Source organism: Bombus vosnesenskii, unplaced genomic scaffold (genome assembly GCF_011952255.1).
Source record: "Bombus vosnesenskii isolate JDL3184/JDL3185 unplaced genomic scaffold, Bvos_JDL3184-5_v1.1 scf7180000013316, whole genome shotgun sequence".
NCBI classification, from domain to species: domain Eukaryota; kingdom Metazoa; phylum Arthropoda; class Insecta; order Hymenoptera; family Apidae; genus Bombus; species Bombus vosnesenskii.
Genome location: NW_022882962.1, coordinates 3150317 through 3175649, shown reverse-complemented (window position 1 = coordinate 3175649; position 25333 = coordinate 3150317). Strand labels below are relative to the sequence as shown.

The 25333-nt window shown below is 40.4% G+C and overlaps 1 protein-coding gene across 3 annotated transcripts in view; it reads right to left on the bottom strand.

Moving 5' to 3' along the window:
- LOC117235502 overlaps positions 1–25333 on the bottom strand; it is an 83259-nt gene that overhangs the window by 40474 nt on the left and 17452 nt on the right. For all 3 annotated transcript variants that reach the window (XM_033497596.1, XM_033497597.1, XM_033497598.1), the window contains one exon: positions 9322–9381. In XM_033497596.1, coding sequence (XP_033353487.1) covers positions 9322–9355 — 34 coding nt within the window. In that variant the 5' untranslated portion in view covers positions 9356–9381. The remainder of the gene's footprint in view (positions 1–9321; positions 9382–25333) is intronic.

The following is a 25333-nucleotide window of genomic DNA, read 5'->3' as shown; positions in this document are numbered from 1 at the left end:
GAAAGATCTAAAACACGAAGAAAACACGGTAATAGTAATAGCTTAGCCAGAGGATGTATATAGTTACAAGAAGGCAAGATTAAATAAATTTTTCAATATACGTATACTAGTCTCTCTAGTGGTGATATGAAAGAACCAGTAGAATAAATTTCATAAATTATACCATTTACGTGATGTAACTAAGCAAACAAAAATAAATTCTGAATTTCCTATTTCAATTTCTATCCCATCAACTCGGAATCTCGAGATCTAACGATAGGTATGTAAACTAGGGAAAATAAATTCTCCTAACAGACTAAAAAAAAAACCAGTACAGCAACGAAAATCGTCTGTCGAAAAATCGAGCAAAACTGCATACAGATATGGATACAGACGTTGCGTTTCATTACGATAAGATCGAATCGAGATCTGGCTAGCATATCCGCGCGTACCCAAACGTAATTAAACGTCCCACGTATTGCCGCGAAAGGTAGGAAACTTTTCGGTTCGGCTAGTAAAGGCGAGGAAGAGAAGATACGGCGTTTAATCGTCGGCAATTAAATTTCATTAGCCGGGAACATTCCTCGTTCCAATCAACGCCACTTTCCACGCAGGGAATAATCACGATGCTGATAGAAGGGGAAAGGCCAGGGGACGCCATTCCTTCGCATCGATCGTAAACCACCTTCTCTCTTCTTATCTGAAGTGACCGTTTCGTCGGTTGAAAGCACGTCGCGTTTCGTTACGCGTCAGAGAATCTGACTAGCCAACAACGGTACTCCGTTAAGCAGTATAAAGTTCATTAATGAACCGCTCATCGGGTTTGTTAATGAGCCAACACCTATATCGTGCTCCACACGGTCGATTCTCGTGTCGTTCGGTCGTTTCGAACCGGTCAAACACAGATTAGAAGTCTGTTAGATGGCTGACGCGTATCGCCGTGTAATCGACTAACAACCAAGCAGATGAACATCATCCAATGAAATTAACCTTCCATTAATTCTCGGAAAGCAGAATGGTGATTCTTGGCTGGTAAAAGCGCCGGTTTTCTTTATCGAAGTGAATTTAGTGCGTTGTCACTAACGATCTAACGAGGATCGTATTCTCCGATTTATGCTATTCTACTTATTCGTTATTAAAGTGAATTCACTTGAATTCCTTGACCGAGAATTGCTCGCGTTTAATTCGAATAAAAGAAGGAAACAGATTTTCAAAGAATATCTAAAAAATATTCTGTATGAAAATTAATTGTAGTTAGTCGAATTAGAAAAAAAGAGAAAAATAAATGATCGAATTGAATCGAATGATTCAATGTCCGATAAAAAATTGAAAGAACGTCAAACTCACTAGATACTTGAGAGAATATATCAAATCAAATATACGTATATACAGTGAGAGTCGAAAGTGAGTGTAGACCTTAAAAAAATGAGATTTGCGTAATACACATCGTTTTATTTATAAGTGTTAGGTAGATGATACATTTACACTGTACATGTGAATGTGTGTGTAAGCTTCAGAGGACGTCCAGGTCTTAGTTGAGACAAAAGACTGTTGATAGCTGTTAGAAGCATCTAGAATAGTCTGTTTGACAATAAGCGTGCGTGTAAGAAGGTTATCGAGGTCTTCAGAGTGTAATATATATGTATAGATGTTGTGTGCGAATAAAGCAATTAATTTATTATACCTTAACAATAAGCTTACCTGTGTTCTTTTTGCCATTAATTTGTATTCTTACATATCCTTTATTTTCGATGCAACATATATGTAATAATTTTTCAATAAATTTTGTGCCTTCAAGGTGCACACTCACTTTCTACTCTCACTGTACACTTTCCACCTTCCTCAGAAACTATGGAATCGTAGGTTGAAGTTAGAATAGTCGCAATTAACGGCTAGGTTAATAAGAATTTAGTACACCTGTAAGAGGCAGGTTTTTTTTCAATGACTGTGCGTCCACACCGGCGATGTTACGCTTCTTGCCAAAGCCACGCGTGTAAGTACGCGGATCCTCCGTTTCCGTTTGGTTCTCGCGCCACGCGGCGTTAAAGTCTGTATTTAAGTGGCGTCTCCCTCGCCGAGATAAGGCTTTAATGGCCTTAATGATCATGCGTGCGCAAGGACACGTCGTGACTTTCCTTCTTTACGAGGACCTGACAGTTTTTTCAGGATACTCGTTTCCTTTCCGCTGTCCGCGAATCCAACTTTGTCAACTTATGTGACCGTTCCGGCGCAATTGCGTCCATTCCGCGTTAAACATTTTTTTATGCAAATGACCGAAGAATTTTCATCGAATGTAAAATAAAAATTTCTTTTGACATTTAAAATTTGTCTTCTTGCGTTCTTAATATATATGTATTATTGTATGATCGAGGTTTTCAGTTATCCCAGAAATCCGAACCTTAACACTAGAACTACCGATAGTTAACACGAAGAAATTTTGACCAAAACTAGCCAAATTGATTGGTCTTTAAAAAATACGTAATAATAGAATATTTTTATATTTATTGATTTACTAATTTCTTACGGAAAGAATTCCATGTTATGTAGTACATTTTTGGTATTATTAATCTATCCGGGACCATGATCCCTAAACGAGAGTTGACACATTTATAAAATTGTAGAACTAGTCAATTTGACTGGTGTGGTAGTTCCAATGTTAATGTTAGAAAAACGTTAAGTTACTCCCAAAGAATAATTACATACAGTTACACTTTCAGGATTTTTATCTGACCTTCTTTTATTTTAGCTTTCTTACTTTCTCTTTCATTATTTTTCGAGAAATAAAAATATTCATTTATTCATGAAATTGAACGTAATATGTATAAGTATATAAATGTGCTAATTCGTAGTACTGCTTATTATTTGTATTAATCATATAAAATTTATTAACAAAACAACAAGAATTTGCGTTAATTTGTCTCTCAAATACATAAGAATATATCCCCGGATATTCTTCTATCGCATGAAAATTTTCAGACGAGGATGTAAATAATGAAGCTTGACATTTCCGATATCAATAATGCGAATCGTGATTTAATCAGAAGATCTGTTATCGCCAAGGGGTGAACAGACTGTAGAAGGAATCGAATCCTCATTCTTCGTCAAGGACTGTTTATTATATCGTAGCCTGGGGCACCGACAATAAAATAATTAACGAGGATCACGCTGTGAGGTTTCGCGAATCGATCACAAAACACTGGCTCAAAGGTAACCCGTGTTTTTCGTTGTTCACGCCGAAGGGCTTGCTACGACTAATTAGCATGATAATTAAGCGGCGCCGACGTTTTTAAGGATTCTTTCTCGCTCGCCTCTTCTCGCTCCAGAGGTCAACTTCCCATTGCCTTCATGGCCCTCCAATACACGATCCTCTTCGCACCGAGATAAAAATACTCTCTAAAGTCGTTAAAAATACTCGTCCAACGTTATTTCCCTATCTTGGAAAGGAGAATTTTCGTTAAAATTATTATGTTGTAATCCTTGCGTTTTATACATCGCGAAAAAAAATTTCTGTACCATAAACTAAAATTTAGAAGAATTTCTTCGTATAATTAAATTTCGTTTTTATAACCTACTACGGTATCAATATCAAAAAGAATAAACAGCATTAAAAATGAAAAGATATAATCATCCAAATACACGAAAGTGTCAGAAACATTAAAGCGAAGGATCACATATATTTTATTCAAGTAACGTGTTAATTCGTTTTAACAATCCCTCGAATACATATTTCTTTTTTCTTATGGAAGCCCCATATCAGGATTTCTAAATTTAAAGCAACTTTATGTTGCTCGGTAAAACAAATAATCCCCACTGTAACAATAAGAAAAAGGCACGATTAAAGATTGGTACCCATTGTCATCCAAACACATTAAACCATCAAAAACGCAGGAGTAAACGATCACTCTTTATTCGAACAAGGTGCTAACTCATCTTAACGACGCTTAAGCACTTGCTGCTCTTATCAAACTCCAAATTGAATCCACCCACGTTCCCATCGCCTCCACCGTTCTCCGTCATTACCTTCCCTTTTCTTCGAACCTGAACGCGATACATTTCGCGGCGTTAAAAAACGGATAAGCGATTCTTCGAAGGATCTTTACTCGCTGGCCAAGACTGTTCGTATCTCTGTGCGATTAATTTTTTCGGTCGGTAGAGCGCGCGGACAGTCTCGATTGTGCTTCTTTGTCCATAAACGTCCGGTGGGCAGATCGTAACTTTTACAACGCGCGTGGCAGAAACCGGAGAACAACGTCATAATTTCCGATACGTTGGTCGGCCACAACGATGAAGCCATTAATTGGTACATTAATTCAGGAATCGCGGAACGGCGAGCTACCACGCGGACAGAAACCCATAGAATTACGTGTCAGACATCTCGCGAACCCTCTGCCCCCGCGATTCAAGGGACAATGTCTCCTTTAACGAAGCTCATTAATTAAAAACATCGAGAGTCGCCGCTCTTTTCAACGTCCACGCACCTTGCCGGCTACTCAACGCAATTTATCTACATCAAACCATCTTTTTCTTCTGTTTCAACGCGATCGTCGTTATTATCTTTCACCCTTTCTGTTCGCACGTCCCACATGCGCGCATATTCATTTCTTGCCTCGCATTGTTTAAAGAGAGAATAGATTAGAAGAGAAACAGCGCTGTCTTATTGCATGACAGTATCGAACTTCCTCCAAGAGAAGTTTCTCGTATTTCGTGAAAAAATGCGAGTCCTAATTCGATTGATTAATTTGTCAAAATATGATCAATATGTCAAGCGTTGAATTTGCATTCAACGTAGTATAGAAGCAGTTACGTAGAATCTTTATTCCGAAAAATTGTTAGAAGAAACTGAAATTTCTGTGGGTCGTGTTTGACAATTTTTCCCGTAACGTTTGAACGGAGAATAGATTAGAAGAGAAACGGGACTAGCTTAGCTGCATCGGGGTACTGAACTTTCTCCGAGAGAATTTTACGTGTCAGTGGAATACGATTTGCTGTAATGCAGATTCTTGGTTGTTTTAGTGTGTGATATATGTAAGAGATTGGAGTTCTAAAAGGGTGTGACAACGAGGAAATTATTGCGCTAGATTAGATATCCATTTCGACAGAATTTTGCACTAGAATTTCTATTTTAACGGTGTTTGATAAGCTCCAGATAGATTTAAGATACCCTTGTTTCAGGTTTATAAACGTATGCATCTATTATCGAAGAGAATATTTCACGATAATAGAGACACGCGATTAATTAACATAACTAACAGGGAAGCGAATTTACTATCGAGGCACGATAATGCTTTTGTACACGAGTGGAAGGAACGAGTTGTTAAAAGTCGAAAGAAAGGTCGAGGAAGAAGAAACAACTAACGGGTGACCGAAAACGTTTCGTTCTGAAAAACCGTAACCGGAGAATGGCCATGAAGGGTACAGAGCATCGGCAATTTGTGAGTCGAAATTCTTTTCACGGCGAGAAACAAAAAGAAGTTAATTCGAGCCTTTAAAACCTCGGGGACGTTCCCGTTCCCACGTCTCCCGGCTGGACCGCGACCCCGGCACGCGAACTCACCGCCAGAAAATCATAATCTCTTTCTCATATCGCGGCGTGCATCGACCAAAATCGCCAAACAACAACCGATCGTTCATTGTAATTTGCCGATTACTCGAACCATATCGTTGATATTCGAATCGCAACTAATCGAACACGCCCAACGTTCACCTCATCGGCGGTACTGTTGAGATAGTTTGGTTTTAGATCGTTTAAAAAAGTAAAAGAACTTAAATCTCACTCAAGCAGTGTGATAAGAAACGTTATCTATCCTTTAGTGCACTTACGATAGGTATAAATACATGTTGTAATTAAAAAACAAAGTTGATCTTATTAATCGCGTGTTTAGAAGGAAAGGTGGATTACACTGTGTTCTGAAGATATTACGAAGGCTCGTGTTGAAAATTATCAAATGTCCTGTGACTTACGAATGGAATTGTACATAGAAGGAAGACATTCCTACATCCAAATACCCTTTAATAAACGAGAGGACAGAAAAGTGTGAGTAGATAGGTTTGATGGATGTTCCTAAGAGAGAATCAAGCACGTTCGAGGGAAGCAATCGTCGGGAATCTTGTCGACGCAAGAAGAGATTCACGGGCTGTTAAGAAGGTGGTCGCGCTCGCTTGTAGGTTGGCAGTTCTTCTATTAAGGCAGGTCGCGAAGCCGCTGTAAATCAAGGATCTCCGCGTAAAAGTCCCCAGAGTTATTGCGCCACCTCGCACCGCTGTAATACGGGTACCCATGTAATACCGCGGCTGTTTTATTTCATAACTAGACGTTCCTACCGAAGATCACGCGTTGGAATATAAAGAAGTGAAAGGAAGAAGGGGACGTTCGTGGTCTCGCGTGTCCCGTTTCTTCGTCCCGTAACTTGTAAATAATATTTCCGTCGTTGTCCTCGAGTCGATCTCGCTAATTTACACGTCAAGCTGGATTAACGAGTCTCTAATTGGCTAGATCGATCAAGATGATAATTAAGGATGTTAGATACTGTTAGAAAATTTTTTGTAGCTGAAATACCTTAGAAATGATCAGTTGTTTTTCTGTGTTTGCGCTTAGATCGCTTATGAATATTTATTGGCAAATTTATTATGAAAATATTTTTTCCGACATTCCAATTTTCTATCGCTTGATTCCTCTGGCGTCCTTAAGCAGCGACAAATACAAAATCTCCTCTGGAGAATCCAGAAACATTTTAAGATACCCAACCCATTTACTCTTCCAACGAACACGCTACAGGTACGTGTATCTTCCCTCCATTTTAATTCCTAACAGAACAGTTACCGTTTCTAATACGATTCAGGAGAGCAACCACGTCTGTGACGCGACGCTGCAATGAAACCTGGCGTCTGGTATCCTACACTGTTTATACTAATAGTCGAAGCAACTCCTAGCCAATGCTGGATCCATTAAACGGAGTCGTTCCACTCGATATACGCTAGCTATAAATGTTCATGATTCTAACTATCGAGTCTTCGACGTTTCGTAGGAATGTCCGAGCCATCCTTCCTTTCTCCTTTCTCTTTTCATCATATTCTTCTCTCTTCTCTCAGTTCATCTATCGGCGTAATAACTCCATTACCGGCTGCTCGAGCCTCTGTGGCTTTAATGTCTCATTTCCATTCTTGCGCTGTGCCAGCTACCGTTTCTTGCCCTCGTGTTCAGATTATCACCACGGCCACGAAAGTGTCGTTCCTTATCGGTTCTTCGTATAATCGGTTCAAGGAAACCGCTCGGGCGTTACGTGTCCGGAGATGTTAAAATTCAAGACCACTCTCCTCGGGTCGAGAAACGATACGAAGAAACTCTATGGAAGTTGAGTATTAATAGCGTTGGAAAGTCGAATGGTGCGACTGGTTAATAAGATTCGTAGTGGATTATGTTCGTTGGTAGAAATGAACTCCGATATCGGTATAGGTGACTATAATAATGTAGATTAAATTTGAATTATGTTACTTAACGCTTCGTAACTGCCTAGTATCGCGAAGGCGACATTATTAATTCGAAGAAACTTATTTCTTTAAATGTTTTCGCTAGTAAAAGATAGGAAAAGGAACAAAGTTGTCGCATAAACTTATAATTTCCTTTTTAAACTCTCTGTAAACTAATGAAATTTTTGCACAACTAACGATCCTCTGCACAAAAGAAACCAGAAACATTCCTTTTTTTAAAACCAGAAAGTACGAAAACGACGAGCACATAAAAATGAAACGCAAGGCGTACACATGAAACCAATGGCAGCGGAGATTCGACATTCGACTATTTGTTAAAATTCATGAGGATTCAAGCTGTTTGATGCTGCGACAAGGATGCCTTATACAGATGCTCCTTCATTCGTATTAATAACCAGCGAGTATGGCTAGGCCAGGCCGCAAAGCCAAGGTCGCGGAGGTTAAGGCGTGTTCAACAAGCTGTTCATGGCTACTACCTAAAGGGCTAGCCACTCCACCCGGAAGTACAGCTCTTTGGCTTGTGTAACTCAAGATCGTCCGTGTAACGTGTTGCTTTCCTAAGACGCTGCTCTTCTGGCTCCGGAATTCCCGATCCTCTCATCGTCCACGCGTTTCAGACGCGAGTCCAGGACGCGCCAGCTCGAATCGAGAGGAATGTTAATGCGCGTTTTCCATGCTGGTGAACCAGTGGAAAAGAAGATATTGAAACGATCGTTTTCAGAAAAAAGTGGACTTTGCCAGTGGACGTTAAAGAACCGGCTACCATTTAGAGGGGCTACGGGAGAGGATCGTTTCAAGGGAGAGAAGAATCATCATCGTGCAGCCTCTTCCGTAAAGGGATAGCTCGGACACGTTTCTATTTATTATAAGTCGGGAAAAGTCAACAATCGGGAGCCGGAGTCGACCGTAAATCACGACGGAGTCGTCTCCTGGCGCGCCTTAACGTTAAGGACTGGTATATGTAACCTATAAGAGGGATGCGCAGGCGGCAGTGATATATCGCACGAGTCCCCCCATTGTCTCTGACTAAGTTCACAGCGACGGGCCACCGAGCAACGAGACTCTTCCGAGTATTAATTACAATGTCCGTAGCCAAAGCACCGGGGTTCGCCTGGCTCGGGTTTGGTCAGAGGGCCCGGCCGATTTTTCTTTCGGAGAGAATCCGTCCACGAGTAGACCCGGCAAATTGTATTTACCGAGTCGGCCACTTGGGAGGACTTGGTCTTTTAAGAGGTGGGAATTAGGTAATTCGATATTTGAAACTCTTCTCCACCCGATACATCGTTTGTCAGTGAAACGTCGTCGCTTGATATTTTGAAATTTTTTTTTTTGCACTTACGCTGTGATATTTTATCCGTTTGAGTCCCAAGCAGCGCGATCGCGCTGTTTAGATTTTGTGTCGAAAAGTCCCAGTACATTCGAACGCTACAGACGACTGACGGTATTTTGTATTTCATCGTTATCTTCTCAACAATTTTTATTCAACAAAAGTTGAAATATTTATAAACTAATAGTACGCATATATAATAATATAGATGTATTTCATAAAGTAACAAATATGACGAGCGCCATTGTGCCGCTTGTTTCTCTTCGCAATCGATTAAGACAAGCGCTATCGCGCTGTTCGGGATTTTTCGACTCTGCTTCTTCGATGATCCCTGGGACTCAAACTGTTATTATTAAATTATTATAGTAACACCATTCGTTTATTACAGTTACCGGGTTACTCTTCGTGGGAAATTGCAATCGATTATAATTTGTATTCTTACAAGAATTGAAAATTCTGATTGTAAAGACCGTTTGTTTAAATGTATCTATTAAATTTGATAGTAATTCTTGAAAACTTTGACTCACCATTTGGAGCCTGCCTGCAGAGCCTGGCGAACATCCTCTAGTTTGTCGCTGATCGTCTACCTGCGAACAAGAATTCGCTCCAGATTACCATCCAGTCCACAATTTGACGGAAACTAATCTACTCTAAATTAATCTTCGCGACTCGACCGCCTACCGACACGCCATCGTGTAATAAACCAAGAATTTCCATGATTTTCTTCCTCTTTAACGGAATGAAACAACTATCCTTGAACCACAACCATAATCACGAGGTGGAAGAGTATCAAAATTCATAGTAACCAGTGATTCAACACCGGAGCAAGTATGATGCTTGAGGCAAGTGTGAGTCTAACAGGATATTTCCTTAACGTTAATAGCTACCAGTCATTCTCTAATATAATTACGAGCTTTCTTTGACTAATAGGTAACGACAGGTGATCCTCCTAGCGCTCCAGCTTTCTCTACTGATTTTACGGAGCTGTCCCTCGGGGCTTGTCAGCCGTAGTTTGTCGATTCTAAATCATATTGCCACGTGGAATCATAACTTCTAATTCCAAACGACCTACTCCACGGATCGTTTTCTTCAGCAGGAAGAATCTCGTTTATAGAAAATATATCTTTCGCGTCTCGTATATCATGCGTGTGTGTAAAATATATCACCGACATGTGTTCGAGATCAGTCTGAGAAGTATTTAGGTGTTTCGAGTGTCTTGAGAATAAATGAAATAAATGACGTGATATTAATCTATTTTACATTGTCTTTTTTAATATCAAATATCAGAACAGAGCTAAGTATAATAAATGAAAAGATTCGTATTGGTCGCCCTCGACGATTTGTTTAGCCTTTCCGGGCTACGAAGTACTTCAATAAATTTTCATCGGCCGCGTCATCTGAAATTCTGATAGAACAGACCCGTTGGGAGATATACGTCAGGTTCGATGTTCGATTCGAGAGGAAATAATCGTTCAGGGCCTCCCAACGTGTCCCTCGACGACGTTTAGAATCGAAAACACGCGAGGAATGCTTTCTCTTCAATGTTCCATTCCTTACCTTGACCAGATAGCTATCTGCCTATTTCAACAAGAGACACTTCTCGGTAGACGTCGAAGAAGTTTCTGAGACACTAAATCAAAGATCGAATTGGATAGATCGAATTAGGAAAGCGTGGCTTCTAAAACTGTATTCTGGAATTCTTTATGGAACCAAGAACATTTAACGGGATATATTGTTCTCGTTATAAATTTCTACCAAGTAATGAAACGTTTAAGCTTACGTTGTTCTTAATTGAATATTACGGAGAATTATTAAGAATAAATATAAAAAATTCGTTTTAAAACAGATGTTTTCTTTTTTTAATGGGACGATGTTGAAACTCATACAACCAAGAAATTGTAAATCTTAGTTCGAATGGAAGTAGTTTGGTTGAAACGCGTTTAAATAAATTTATTGAAATCGAAATGAAACGTGTATAATATATAGAATATCCATAGCACACATGTACACGCGAAAGGAAGAAGAATGCAGGTAGCAGAACGTCAGTAGACACGGTGAAACTATCATTTACAATGATTATTACCATACGACAAGCGACAAGGGGGAGAAAGATGAGAAAGTCGTCGGGCCTCTACATAATTGCACAACGCACAGGACACGTGCATACGAACGGGGAAACACGATCTGCTTGCTGTACCATTTGTACCACGTGCTGTTGCGCATAAATGTGCAAAAATGATTTACATCGTTGCCCCTGGATAACATTCTTTCTATTACTTGGTTCGAAAACTACCCATTCCAGTTAGTTCAGCCTTAAGTCATTAACTTTTTCAACTTCTAAGGTAAGATCGGCTGTGATTAACCAATCGCCAATTCACCTTACAGAAGATTGATTTCCCGTAGGTAATAAACAACATGAAAACAGAGAAAGATTCGCATAAGCAACAGGTGCGTCCCAACAAAACTCTACTACTGTGGCTATTAACTCTCGCATACTGATGTCTGGGTCATCGAAAACCCTGTACTTGTTAATCATGTCTCTTGCAGCATTTATGTATGTTTCTTCCTAGCGAAGGTTATTTTATTATCGAATTATTTTTTAGAAGGATTGTTCAACTTTTTATCGACTCTTTGGTAGTTAAAATTATAGAAGAAAGATTTATTTGAGATGATGTTTCTCAGAAATGCGATAGACGCGATCAAAGTTGCCAGAATATAAGCTTGTGATACATGCAATCGAAGTTGGCAGAGTTATGTTTGTATCGGAACAGATAATACGTATAGTTCTGTATGTAATAATTCTTTGGAGTTACGAAGTTTATGACAGAGTAATTTGCTACTGAAGCGTGTGAAAGTGAAAGTATGAAAATCTAAATTACACGCTGTCTAAAAACCTCACGAATTATATTCCAACTCACGTACTATCGGAGTGTTGGCGTGAGTATGAAAGAAATACCAAATCTATATTCTCAAAAATGGCTATCATTCCCGACGAATATCATAAACCTAATGATTGAATCTAGTAAATACAGTCTTAGTAAATCACTAACGATGACATCTGATTGATTATTTAATTCCTTATGATATTACGTAACTTGAAAATTATACATATCCTTGTATATACATATACGTGTGTCTTTAAATATTATTTCGTATTGTTATTACTGTGCTATTTTAGCAGTACGAACAAATTAATGCCGTGTATAATTCGATTTATACATATACGATTCGATTTGCAGATTTCCGGGAAATAATACAAATTCGAGTGTCCTATTTTTGCAATCCTGCAAAAGAGTATTTTCATTAAAAAAAAAATACGAATCAATTTCCACTGTTTGACACCATCCGCCCAATCTTAGTTCCTATCCCATTCGTCACAATAAAAAAACGATAATCTTCGGATCGACAAAAAGCTCCAATTATAGAGCTTTAATAGCCCGACAATTAAACAGAAAAATAACAATTTATCAAAATTAATTCGCAGTACATAAACTCTTGGTCTTTCATCGCGAGAGAAATTCACGCCCGTGCTATTGAAAACACACACGATTGAACAGCGCGGTGTCGGCATTCAACCCACGCGCGCATGGTAACCGTGGATCGCGCACCGGGCCAGCCGTGTTTTGTTCAGCATAATTATCTGGGATACAGCCATTAATTAGTATCGCTAATTATGTGGAACAGCGGCAGCGACTGCACGCCAGGGCAGAACGAAACGGTTCCGCGTTGAGAGGCAACTCGATTTATCCTATTTGTCGCGCATAAATAACAGATTAGTGCCGAGATATGGTAGCTTATGCAAATGCGAGGTTCAAAGTTTATAGCATCTAATTAACAATATTGGCGTGCTCGAACTTAATAAACCCGATCGCGACCGGTTTCCGTACTTTAATCGACGAATCTGCGATCGCCGAAAATTTCACCGGAATTCCACGTGAATTCACCATCGGCAACATCCAAAATAGATGACTTCCTGCCTGCGCTGGAGGATGTGTGACCGAGCGCCAATTACGCCCAATTTTTGTACGCCGTGCCGTAATAACGTATCGTAAGGTATTACCAGCACGACGGTCAAGGTGTAATAAATTATTCAGCACGCTCGAGCAATAAGCGAGCGCGTGGTGCCCGTTTCGCCATTCATCGCCTCGTGGCTGTTCGCCAGTCCAATTCGATGATTAAGGACATTGGACGCCCTAACCAGTATCGATTGGCTTACCCTTTGTTTCTTAATACACATATATTGTCAGAATTTGTATTATGTAAGACGAACGCTGCTACTTCTTAATTAAAACGTCCTATCTATCATTTCGGGACTGCATAAAGTTGAAGTTCCATCATCTTTGGGCCATTTTATTCATTCAATTTTAAGATACGTACATAGTGATTATTTCGTAATAGCCACTGATATTTATAGCATTAATTTCGAATTAATGATAAAGTTAGCAGATAATTCGATATAGATGAAATTGAAAATACCAAATTTTGACTCTAAGAACGTTGCCAAAATTTTCCATACAAGTATTGCAACGCTCAGGTAAACGCTCCTTTCGAGATTTTGAAGTATTATATTGCGCTATTATAACGTTCTACTGGGACTTCTCATCGATAATAAGGACACGGCGCTTTTCATGTGCGAGTGCACGGCTCTCCCCTTTTACTGACTTTTTAAGTATTAAAGTTTTAAATACAGTTACGATCAAATAAATAAATTTACATATAGTTTCACTCCATAGTTAGTTTTCCTTGTATCGTTTAAAGTAGATATTCGATACAAGCTACCATCCTAACGATACTTTTTGTATTGTTCACGAGTATATTAAAATGAAGAAAACCAACATGTTCGATACTGGTTATGCCGTGATCTCTATCCGCAATACGATCCAGATATTCGATTCCGGTCATCTTCAGTTTAATCGCACGTGGGAATCGAATCTACGAATATGATCCGCTTATAATCAGCAACGCGTGGTAATACTCGTAAACAAATCCGCGATAAAAGGGATGTAAGGGACCTTGGGGGACGATTCCTCGGAAGGATCGAGCGACGTTCAATGGGCAAAAAACAGGGTCCAGGACGCAGGGACACCAGAGAAGTAATGCGACGCCTTGATGGACGACTCGATCGAGAAGCCGGAAGTGGGCGGTTGAAAAACTGGCATTTAGAGGCGAGCACCGGGCACCCTGCCAACTCCTTGTCCACCGTGGATATGGGAGGGCTGAAAGCAGGTTAGGCCAACACATCGACCGGCTGTTTGACATAACCAGTTCGAAGCTGCGGGCAAGGACGCCACGCTGCCTCTCATCGCCTCTTTTCAACGTTCTCTCGAGTAAGCTTGCTCTCTGTTGCTCTCCTGAGACACAATCGGCCGTTCCTGACCACCGCAATGCATCGTGATCGATCGCTGCCACTCAGAAATCGAGCTTCTTGTTTCTCCTCTTTCAACATCCGAACAAGAGAGAGAGAGAGAGACAGACAGACAGACAGACAGAGAGAGAGAGAGAGAACCCAGAAAAGAATCGAAAAATGACGGATAAGTCGTGGATTCTAATTTTGTATACAACACCAGGTAACTATTATTGCGGCAATTAAGCGGATAAGGTGGCAGAAGTAATCGAGAGCCAGTTTACTACGCGTCAACGTCGTAAACTGTGAAATAGCTGGATTGGAAAAACCGACTGGTTTCCGAGAATCTTAAATCTTTCTTCTTGCATCTATTACGATCGTCGTAACACGTGTTCAAATCGACGGTGAACTGCAAAACCGTCAGGCTTGGAGAAATGATGGATGACAGGAAATCGAAGGGATCGATGTAGGTCCAAGAAGAAATCCACGGGTTGAACGTATATAGAGCTTAACGGAATACTACTTAACGGAGAACCTGCCAGAAGAACCTACCGTCTTCGCGATATTAATTTACAGAAGGCACGATGATGTTCGTCTATCCAATCTTCAGTGATTTTTGCTACGATCAATCTGAAGTAAACTCGATGAATTGAAACGACTCCTATAATTTCGCTAAAACCGCCATGGGAGACGAAAGAAGCACGTCGAACGGAGTTCCTTTCACCTCGGTATATACGTGCGTGTAACAAAGAGAAAAGGAAGATGTACAATTTTCCAGAACATTAAGTAGCAAGGGGAGAAACGGTACGAAGACGGTCGTGCGAGCATTTTTACAGACGTCGATCGGATCTCTACCAATTATTCCGAACGAAATTAAAATAAAGCCAATAAGACCGTGCGTTGGAAACCTTTTACAGGCAAACCTTTTTGCGGCCTGTCAGATCTACCTGAGCGATCACCCTGCTGGGTCTGCTCGGAACGAGCGGAAAGGAAAACGCATCTCGTCGAGGCAGCCGCGTTTTTCCGTTCTACGGTCTCTGTGCGTCCTACTGTACACGTATACACATGTACGTAACGCGTGGAAGATCGAGCCCCTCGTTCGTATATACGACGCGCCACTGCCCGATCGTTAAACCGTGATGGAGGTAAGTTCCACGAAAAACTGGATCCGTGGCGTAACAGGGTCCCTGCGGTTGATTGTTGTTCGCCAACCGAGTCCATCGAGTCTTGGCCTCAATGAGAAAACAACCGTTTACGATACGTACATGCGAACTTGCAACGGTCGTGCGCGGCTTTTTGCCCGAAACGATTTCGACGAACTTTCCGTACACTCGTCAGAAAAATCGAAATTATTAAGTATGGAGAATGAGAAAGACGGCTGATGATTTGTACGAGTGTGTGAAAGTCATAGATGATACACGATAGGGATCTTTAGACGAGGATATTTTTGTAATAATTTTAGGTTTTTATGAATACCATCGAAGAAACGGAATGTTAGTAGAAATTGTTTTTTTTTTTCAGATATTTTATATATTTTCGTATATTACGTGTATTTTCTACGTTCCGTATCTTTAAACTTCTTATAAATAAATTTGTGATTTTATAATGGCAATTAATAATGTCTTTGAGAAATATTTTCACACGATGTCACATAGAAACGAATCTTCAGGAATTAAAGTATTTCGTATTACAAAAACGACCAATCCATCCTATCAGGAGGATGTTAAATACTGTTCCTAAAAATCGAAAAATAAAATGTACCTGAAATCATCCATCTTAAAGCTTGACATAATCGATGTGTTTTAGGTAAATTATTAATAGTTCTTGAACTAAATACTTCTTAAGGAGTACGAACAGGTTTCTGATAACGTCAAGTATTTTAATATTCATTGATAAAAGCATAATCCGTCTGATAGATAGTCAGAGACTTTCTTAGAACTCTGTATCTACCTAAGGAAAAAATTTTGGAAAACTACAAGCGAAGGGAGCCTTCGTCTCCTAATAAGACAGTTCCAGTATGTTAATCGAGGCATAGTTGGGTGTTCTCGGATAATTATAGTTTGTGAATAAGATTAATAGCGATAATGAAATTACGGGATCAAAGGATCGATAATTTGAGCCGCGATACGCGTACACGAAACATCCGGAGTAAACCTGTTATCTGAAGTTATGGAGCTTCCGTGATGCAATCTAAGACCACTGCCAAATAGAAGTCGTCTTTGGTGTTCCTGCGCTAATGTAGTTACTTTACTATATCCGTTATTCTAAATGGATTCGAATTCTTCGGCGATCATTTAATTTCTTGCTGAGGAAACCTAGTGAGTAACGTAAAATTCCAACTACGAGAAATCTCCAGAAAATATCGATCAAATAACGGACAGTGAAATGAATGCAAAAAACAACTTGATAACTGGTTAAGAAAATACATTTCTACGTTCATGGGATTACTGTCATTAACACGGAAGAGTTTTCCAGAGATAAACCTTGCATCGTAAAGATGATGAAGGTTGCCATTATTTTTCTCTTTCAAGACCGGTAGTTTCGCTGCACAAATTATGAACAGCACGATATTTTAACTCTGCTGGTCTCCTAAAAGTGAAAATTATGTTTCAATAGACAGTATGTGTTTGTATCGTGATAAAGAATAGATATTGATTAATAAATAATATTAATATCGAAACTAAAAATATCCCTGAGATATATTTTATTTCGCCTGGTCGTTACGATTCAAAGAGATACGAACGTGAAGAATAATTGAAAAGAACAGAGTCAATTTTCCATTCGATATTACCAAAAGACAGAATACTACAGACGTACACGGTTCATCGAGCAACAGACGAAACGCGGAGAGAATCGAATCGAATCGATCAGAGGAATAAGGACGTAGTGCAGATCCGGATATACGGTGCTTGGTCGTGGAATTATGGCGGTCATAATGCGGTCGGCTACGTCGTTTCTGATTGTTTCACGTTAAATCGTCCTCCGCAGTTACCTAAGAGGAGCGGAGAGAACATGACCCTGTTGCGTGTTTATCTGTTCTTCTTGCAATCTTCGCCGTAGCATCGCGAATGCGTCGGTCATGCGTCTTAACGCCTGATGTCCATCCGATGCGGCAGAAATAAATTTTAACGCGGATAAATCGTTTTAATTAAACAACGCCCGTTCCACTGCATTATCTGTAATCGTCATTTTTGCGGGCCAAAAAGAAGAAGAAAAATATAGTGACGTGTCACAATGATATAGTAATAGCGGAATATGTTTCAAGAGAACCTCGTCGTCTTTAATTAAAAAAGAGTAGCTTTGATAATATGAGATTGGTTGACAAAGTATGGGATCTTAAAATTGCTCGCATAAAAAGAAAAACGAGAAGGAAAAATATAACTTGTATCTTCCTGTGGTCTTCATACGTAAAATGCATCGCGCGTCTTTCGAGGATCTCATAGATCCTATTCACGTAACGAAACCATTTTAATTGAGTAATATTGGCAGAGGGGCGAGGCTCTTCATTCAATTAAAACGAACTCGTAGGTCGGCTGAGAAAAATTTGGAATCGCGACTACCCATGTAGGAACTTCCGCATTGATAATGATAATTAATAGACTAACGTTATAATTTATTGGGGAACGTCGCCTTCGTTCATTATGCCACGATACTTACGGCTAGCCCGCGCGCATAACTCAATGGCAAAATTTATTGCGTCATTAAGGTAATGCATGCGATACACCGCGATGTAGATAACATAATCATTTCATGCGTAGAGTCACGTTTTATCGAATGATGATCGCGATGCGAGCGCGCCATGCCGCGCACCCAATATCTGCTTCTATCTCCTCGTCGAGAATAGTTACAAGACGTGATCGGGACCACAGAAGAGATCTACATCGTATGAAATCGATACTGAAGACGATGCTCAATGTCCGATCAGTACATCAACCATCTATTACCTTAATAGATTTAAAAGAAGTTCAGTAATTCTCAGACTCGATGCTTTCATATCTGTAAATTGCTAGTAAATCTACTTATTATCGAATTTAACAAAACCACGCCTATTTTATGATAAATTACAGTCGTTAGTTTAGAAATTGGAGTTTGGAAAGTTGATGAATTTGTTTTCGCACAAATATTCCAAAATCAATTACTTGCAAATACAAGTTTACCAAACAAAATAAAATCACACACTATTTATCTGACTAGCTGACAAGTTTCACTAATAACCGATGTAAGTTTTGAAAATGTAAAGAACGATCTCTTTTACGGCAAAGAATAAAAACTCTATACTGTTTGTACCGATAATTGAAATAATTATTTATCCGTCAAGATTCGACAAGACCGTAGGCTAAGAAACATATTAAATAATAATGAAAATATAAATTCTATACTGGATACCACTACCACTTCAACGCTATTACTCAGAGTAAAAAATTATTTTACAAAAAATGTTAAGGTCGTTCAGACATCTTTTCGAGAATATTCTCGATCTCCAATGATCGAAACCGCGTCACGTCGGTTGGCGGCATTGTTTCCTGGACCGTGTCCAAGGAGAATCGTTCTTCTGCCAGAAAACGATACCTCGAACTCGAACGTACACGCAGGATCGGAGCAAGCGGACACGAAAGCGAGGATACGCAACGAACTGGCCACCCTCCGTGTTCACCCGGTAAACGGATACGGGCATGTCTGGACACCGGATATCGCGGTTCGTTAGCCGCGTGTCTCAAGGACCGGAAATCATTCTTTGCTCCCGACGTAAACCGTGCATCGCGAACTTTCTGCCGCCCAGCACCGTTAATGATCGTCGGAGGACGAACAACTCTCTTTAAGAAGCCATTTCTGATCCGACCAGCGGACTCTTTCTCCTCGCTTTGATGATCCTCCGGGGACAAACCGCTCGTGTTTATACATGTACCAGCGGAAAAACTAGATTTAAGCTCACTGTTTTATTTCCTGTACGTTAATAGGTTGCATCGACTTGTTTAAACGATATCCACCATTTGGAAAATATTTTTGTTCAATGTTTATATTCATCGATTCATTTGCTAGAAAGTAATAGATAAATCGAGTAAATGGTTTTTAGTAAGAAAATTTCTGCTGGAGAATTTTGGAAGTATTTGTACTAGCGTGGAAGGAGTATTTTGGAAGATAGTTTCAATGAAAGTTTAGATTCGTTCGTTTACTTCCTGCGCTTTAACAGATTGCATTTGTTCGTACGTAGAGTAGTACGTGCAATTACCAAATTTTGAAGAAATTATTATCAGAATGAAGCGATAACGACAACACGCTAGGATCGTGGTGAAAATCGGGCCTCTTTCGCTCTTATAACTGAGATAGAAATTTAATTTAATTCGGAAGGAGGGCTCGTGGTGGTACCGGACGGACCAGTGGCGGAACGAGTTTTCAGCGAACGTAAAAAAGTATACGCTTATATCCGGGAGAAATGTTAATTAACCGCGATAGGCTGATTGCTATCTGCGTGTGGATATTAGATGTCCTAATTAAGAGTCGAGTGCGATATGCGGAATGTCAACGACACCTCGTTGAATCTCTTCTATCTTCTTTCAAGAAACCGCCTCGTGAATATCTACGTCGTAACTAAAAACAAATTTACGAAACCAAAGACACAGAGCACAAAAAAGAAATAAGATATCAGAGAAAAAGAGAGGACAGAGGGGAAAAAAGGCACGAAGCTGTCGCAGCAAAATCTGGCCAGGTCGGTAGACGTCGTAAATCTCGCAGTTGACGCCTTTCGAGAGGAAAACGACGCTGGCCAATTTACGATCGACCAACAGAGAGACGTGGGAAGAGCGGAGGTGTTCGATGGAACACCAAAGAGGAAACGTCGTCCTTACTGACAAACGGTACCGGTGGAATTCGCGGCAGGTCCTCCGCGTCTCCTCGCCTCGATTAACTTTCTTCCACTTTGCTCGTTTCCCTTGAGTCGTTTGTTAGCCATTCTATAGCCTCGACTTGGAACACGTAGTAGTATAGCAACGAAGAACGGAGAATAGTCGACCGTGTACGTACTTAAGACTGTCAACCGTATCGGATACGGAACGTCGATAATAGTCAACCGGTGTTCCCAGCCTGGCGTTTGCTTGTTAACCATTGACCGTTTTCAATCCGTCCCACGTCAACCGCGTGTCGCCGTAGGTGCGAAGACACATCCTCGAAAAAGATCCTGGCTCCTGATCGGCCCACGTTTCGCATCCATCGAACCTGAGAGACCGAAAGCATCGTCCAGTCCTTTTGATATCAAACCGCCTTCCTCGGCAAACATATTTTCGATAAATGCTCCTAAATGAAGCATCGTGTAGCCTACAGATACGTACAGGCGTATGCTACCACGAGAATCCTCGATCAACTTTGATATGTTTCACTGCGTTGCATACTGAAAGTTTCATGTTTTTCTTGGAGAGTTTCTTTAGAAGCTGTTAGTTTGGTTGGAGATCGTTGTTTTCTTCCGTTTGTCGGCGTTCTTCGTTCGCGGGGGAATGAAATGGAGAGAGGAAACACTTGTGTGTATTACTGGCGTGATCGTAAAGCACGCGTAACACGATCATCTATACACGTTTTAAAGGAAGGCTAATAATAGCTCGCTCGCGGGTGCTACCTTTTCTTGGGATCGTCCTTGCAGAACACGCAGAATGCATCCGATCGAACGTTAGTAATACGTTAATAATGTATTATATTATTATGATGTGTCCAGGTAATTGGAATTTTAATTCTTTCACCGACTGTCTCGCTATCTTTACCAGCTTTTAAAATTAAATTTTTAACGCGAACTAAGCTTATGATATTAGATACGTATATAAAATAAATAAACGTATTATGGTACGTACTCGAACTTCGTTATACCCAACGAAGAAGAAACTTTACTCGGGATTTTCTAAGAATATACAGTTGGAACAGACAAATCCTTTCGACGACTAGTCGAATGTTTTAGGAATAGACGTTTCTAACAAGGAAATATTAGACGATTAAGAAATGAATATTGCGATTACGATGCGTCGTACGAGATCGTTTAATTGTGATGTTGCAAAGTTCACGAGTCGTACGGGGTGGGAAACAAACAAACAAGCTGTCGCTGTCTCCCTATAAATCACCATTAGTCGCTTAAGAGCACGCAGCGCCTAGTCGTCCGCGTTGAGACCACCTTCTCTTCCGCGTCTATAGTTCCCCTTGACAGGCACTTAACTTTGATGCGAGTACGATGATCTGTAATCCCTCCTGGTACAAGCCATTGAGATATTTCTAATCAAACACGAATAAGCCAGCCAACGTCCAACAACACGGAGATATCGTTATCGTGCATATCGAGGACATCGAATAAATTTCCACTAGCATCTCCAGCTTCCAACTATCGTGTCCCTTCATTAATAACCACCTAACGGCCCAGCGTTGTCGAATTTTTCTTCCTAACTGGGAATCATGACGGATAGTTCGTTTATCAGACAACTCGAGATCGAAGTTATTTTATTGGAGATCCTCGACGGCCGTCGAAATTTACTCGCCTTCGTGGAAATACGATGATATACCGTGGAAGTTGAGGCGTAGTCCATTAACACGTTGACCGCCATGCAAATTTTATGTTTCGTTCTAGGGACTACAGCATACATACGGTATATTAAAATGTCGCGATATAACACACTATGATATTTAATTTTATGTTCTAATAAAAATTGTTTATCGTATAACGAAAGGTTTAAATTAACATTTTTGAAACAGCGATACTTCCATTCTATTAACTTCTACAGCGAAATTGCTACAGGATCACGCTACTCGCCTTTGCTAAGAGAGAAAATATCGTCGGAGCATAAAGCTCGGTGGCGATAGAGGAAAAGGGCAGGCCGCAATCTGCGACACAGGGCACGGTCGCAATTTATACTTGTACGGTATCACGTTGAACATAAAGGTTGATCGTTAAACTAAATAACGCGTGTCCCGAGCCTTGCGTAGCCACGTTTTCGCGTCGCGTGAATACGTTCGCATGCTCGTAAATCCAGCCACGTAACCGCGGTGTGAGTTAGTGCTCCAGGTTGCCTGGCTACTCGGGAGTCTAACACGCCACATGAGAACTCGAGCGACTAGAGGCTGTTGGATTTTTTTCTTATAATTGTTTAAAAAGTTAAATAATTCGCAGCTGGAGGAAGCTAGTGAGCAAAAAAGAAACGGGCTGCGTCACGTTATAATGTACAGGTTGTCGAAAGTATTCCAACACTTGGAGATACGCTTTTACGAACATGTTATACCTTACACGAAACATTTTCAAATTTCACCATTATATTAACAGAATTTCAAACTAATCACAAAAGTATTTAAACAGTGAATTATCTATTATATTGATGAACCTAAATCCTATCCAGTGGGCCCATCCTTATTCATACCGTGGACTAATTTTTTTACGAAATATGCGTATATTAGATTGTTTAAATTGTTTTTAAATTGATTGTTAAATATTAGATTGTTCGAAAAGTTTCTTTCGTTTTATGAGGAAATAATACTAAATAATAATAATAAAACGCTCAACGTTTTTTATTTTATATTATTTTTATTTTATATTACGTACGATCCATTTTGTTCTGTTAAGATAAACACCGCGACATTTCACAGACTTGGTTTCACGTTTCTATGAAGGTGCACTGTTGTAAAAAACACGTTTGCGAAAGAAAGACACTTTTTGGACAACTTAGTGCGACTTTTATGACTGACAACTTCCCCTATCCACAGAATATTCTAGTAATAGTTAATAATCGGATGTATTCTCAGTATCCGATTCGATTTCGATCATAAAAGAAATGTTCTTCCCCCCATACACCATACTCGAATAGTATCAATAATCCACACCACAGCTCATCGTATAGTAACAATTTGCTTCCAACGATACCTGCACAAATGATCGCCATAATCGTGACTGTCGAAGGATATAATACCTTTTAATTCCTTATCTAACACTTTCTCCATTTCCCATAGATATCTCCGACCATTCTGTAGAACAATTCCGTCCAGCTCATTAACGCCCTTGACGAAGGCCAGGCAGTGGAGTATCGTTCGCGCGTTCCATCCATTGAATCCACCGGGCAATAGCGATATTGCGGCGGGTCAGTACACCTTGTAAACACGGAACGCACTCACCGAGGCCCCCTCTAAGCTGGCAAGAAGTGAGTGGCAGGATGAATGCGGCTGATTACATTCAAGAGGCTTTTTCAGCCAGCCGTAGCAGCACGCCGGTATAATAACCCACCGAGCTCAGGGCCATGGTCCACCGGACGTTGCGTATCCTTGCCATTGTACGGCTTTTATTCCACCGCGTTTTCATTGCGCGACGCGACGCGTGGACGGGATCTAAGTACCGGTATTATATGACCGGGTCCTTCGCCCTGAGACACGAACGCTGTGTTATAACCTAAGTGGTCTCCAAGGATTATAAATCGCGCGAGTCTGCTCTAATTGCATCTGCTATCTCTGTACACTCCTCGTTCCTTCTATTGTTCTTTCGTCTGCGTTTCTTAATCGATCCAGAGTGGACTAGTAGCGTTAACAAACCATCTGTGCTTTCTTTCGTTGAAAGAAGTAGGCTCTTGTACATGGTTCTCGTTTTAGGTGAAAGGATTAACGAGGTACATGTTGCACGGACTAGCTTCTTCTTCCTCTTCTTCTTCGAAGAGACTGATAATCTTTAATGAGTCTGTCTAACGGTTGTCCGGTAAAACCTCGTCTTACGGTTAACTTTTGCTTGTCTTCTGTTTTACAGAACGAATTTCTGTATTTGAAGTTTGAAATGATCTGTTATACCTGCGAGCTACCTGGTTAACCTGTTCGTGGTGTAAGAAACTATTTAGAAAATAATTGCTTTTTTAAACTATCTTACATCTATGGCACGAGACGCAAAAGTTTGAACTCAAAATTCTTGCTATGGTTGCAAAAGGGTTGCGCGTAATAACACCCGCGATGCTGAATATAGTACTCGCTACATTTGATGATTTAATCAAGTCTCGCTGTTGCTAGACTGTAGAAAGGTTATGAGTTCTCTATCAACGGGTCTCTACAATTCATCAAAAGGAAATTCATCAAAAGCCGAAACACTCTGATTCATCGTAATCCCTCGATTATCGCAACAGTTTCCTTTTCACCTGATTATGAACGGTGTTACGGTGTACGTGTGTGCGAGGAGAGAGTATCGCTGCATTCATTACTCAACACCTAAGTCGGATGGAAGCATTGTCGACAGTGTCGATCAGCGTGGCCATCAATCACCGCATCAGCCAACCGATCGGAAGATCGTTATTACAGATTAACGTCGACGTCGACGATGAGTGTACAGGTGAACAGATTGCAACATTGTCTGTTCCTGGTTCCTCTCTCCTTTCTTTCTTTCTCTCTTTCTTTTTTCTTCTTTGTCGTTAATTGGCTTTTAGTTATGGCGAAATTTTCAAGCATCCCCCTCGAAGAGAAGGAGGGGATGAGCGTCTTATTAAACGGCTGGGGTCGTTAAAAAATGAAATGGCCCCCTCCTTTCGATATTTCTGCCCGGTCATGCCAGCATTAGGCCTTTCATTCGCCTCGGCCGAGGAACTCAAGCAGTCGCTTGTCATCGCGCTTAATGGCAGCTTTGTAATGGCGATGTTCAACGCGTGAACCACCAACCTCTTTCGAACCGCCATAAAACGTTACACACTGATTATTTGCGTAACGCGTAGCGCGAAAAATCGGAATCGGTGACTATTAATCCTGCCGGTTGGTTGCGTGCAGACGCCGATCGCTAGTAGGACGCGTGTAACATTGTACTCGCGAGCAATCAATGGAAAGACGCGACGTACCTAATAGCGAGGAGTTTAACTGCGAGTTTCCCTTGTCCGTTTGACGTCACCTAGCGATTATATCGCAATTACTCCACGGAAATCATCATTATCGTCCGACAAGGAAAATAAACGGAGAAAGAGGAGAAAGAGAAGAACAACAAAAACGAGGGTCTTATCCGTGCTCGTTTGTTATACGCGAATACACGTGCGATGGGAGAGTACGTATGTACAACGATAAGTATCGATACCGTACCGTTAGAAAATTCTAATTTCAGTCTGTTTGGAAAATGTTTCCTGTCAGGAGAGAACGTGACCAGAAAGTACATGTACAGCGTCGTGCAAAAGTAGTTTTAAAATTTATCTCCACGTAAGAAGATACAGAAATTTTCCCACGAAAAG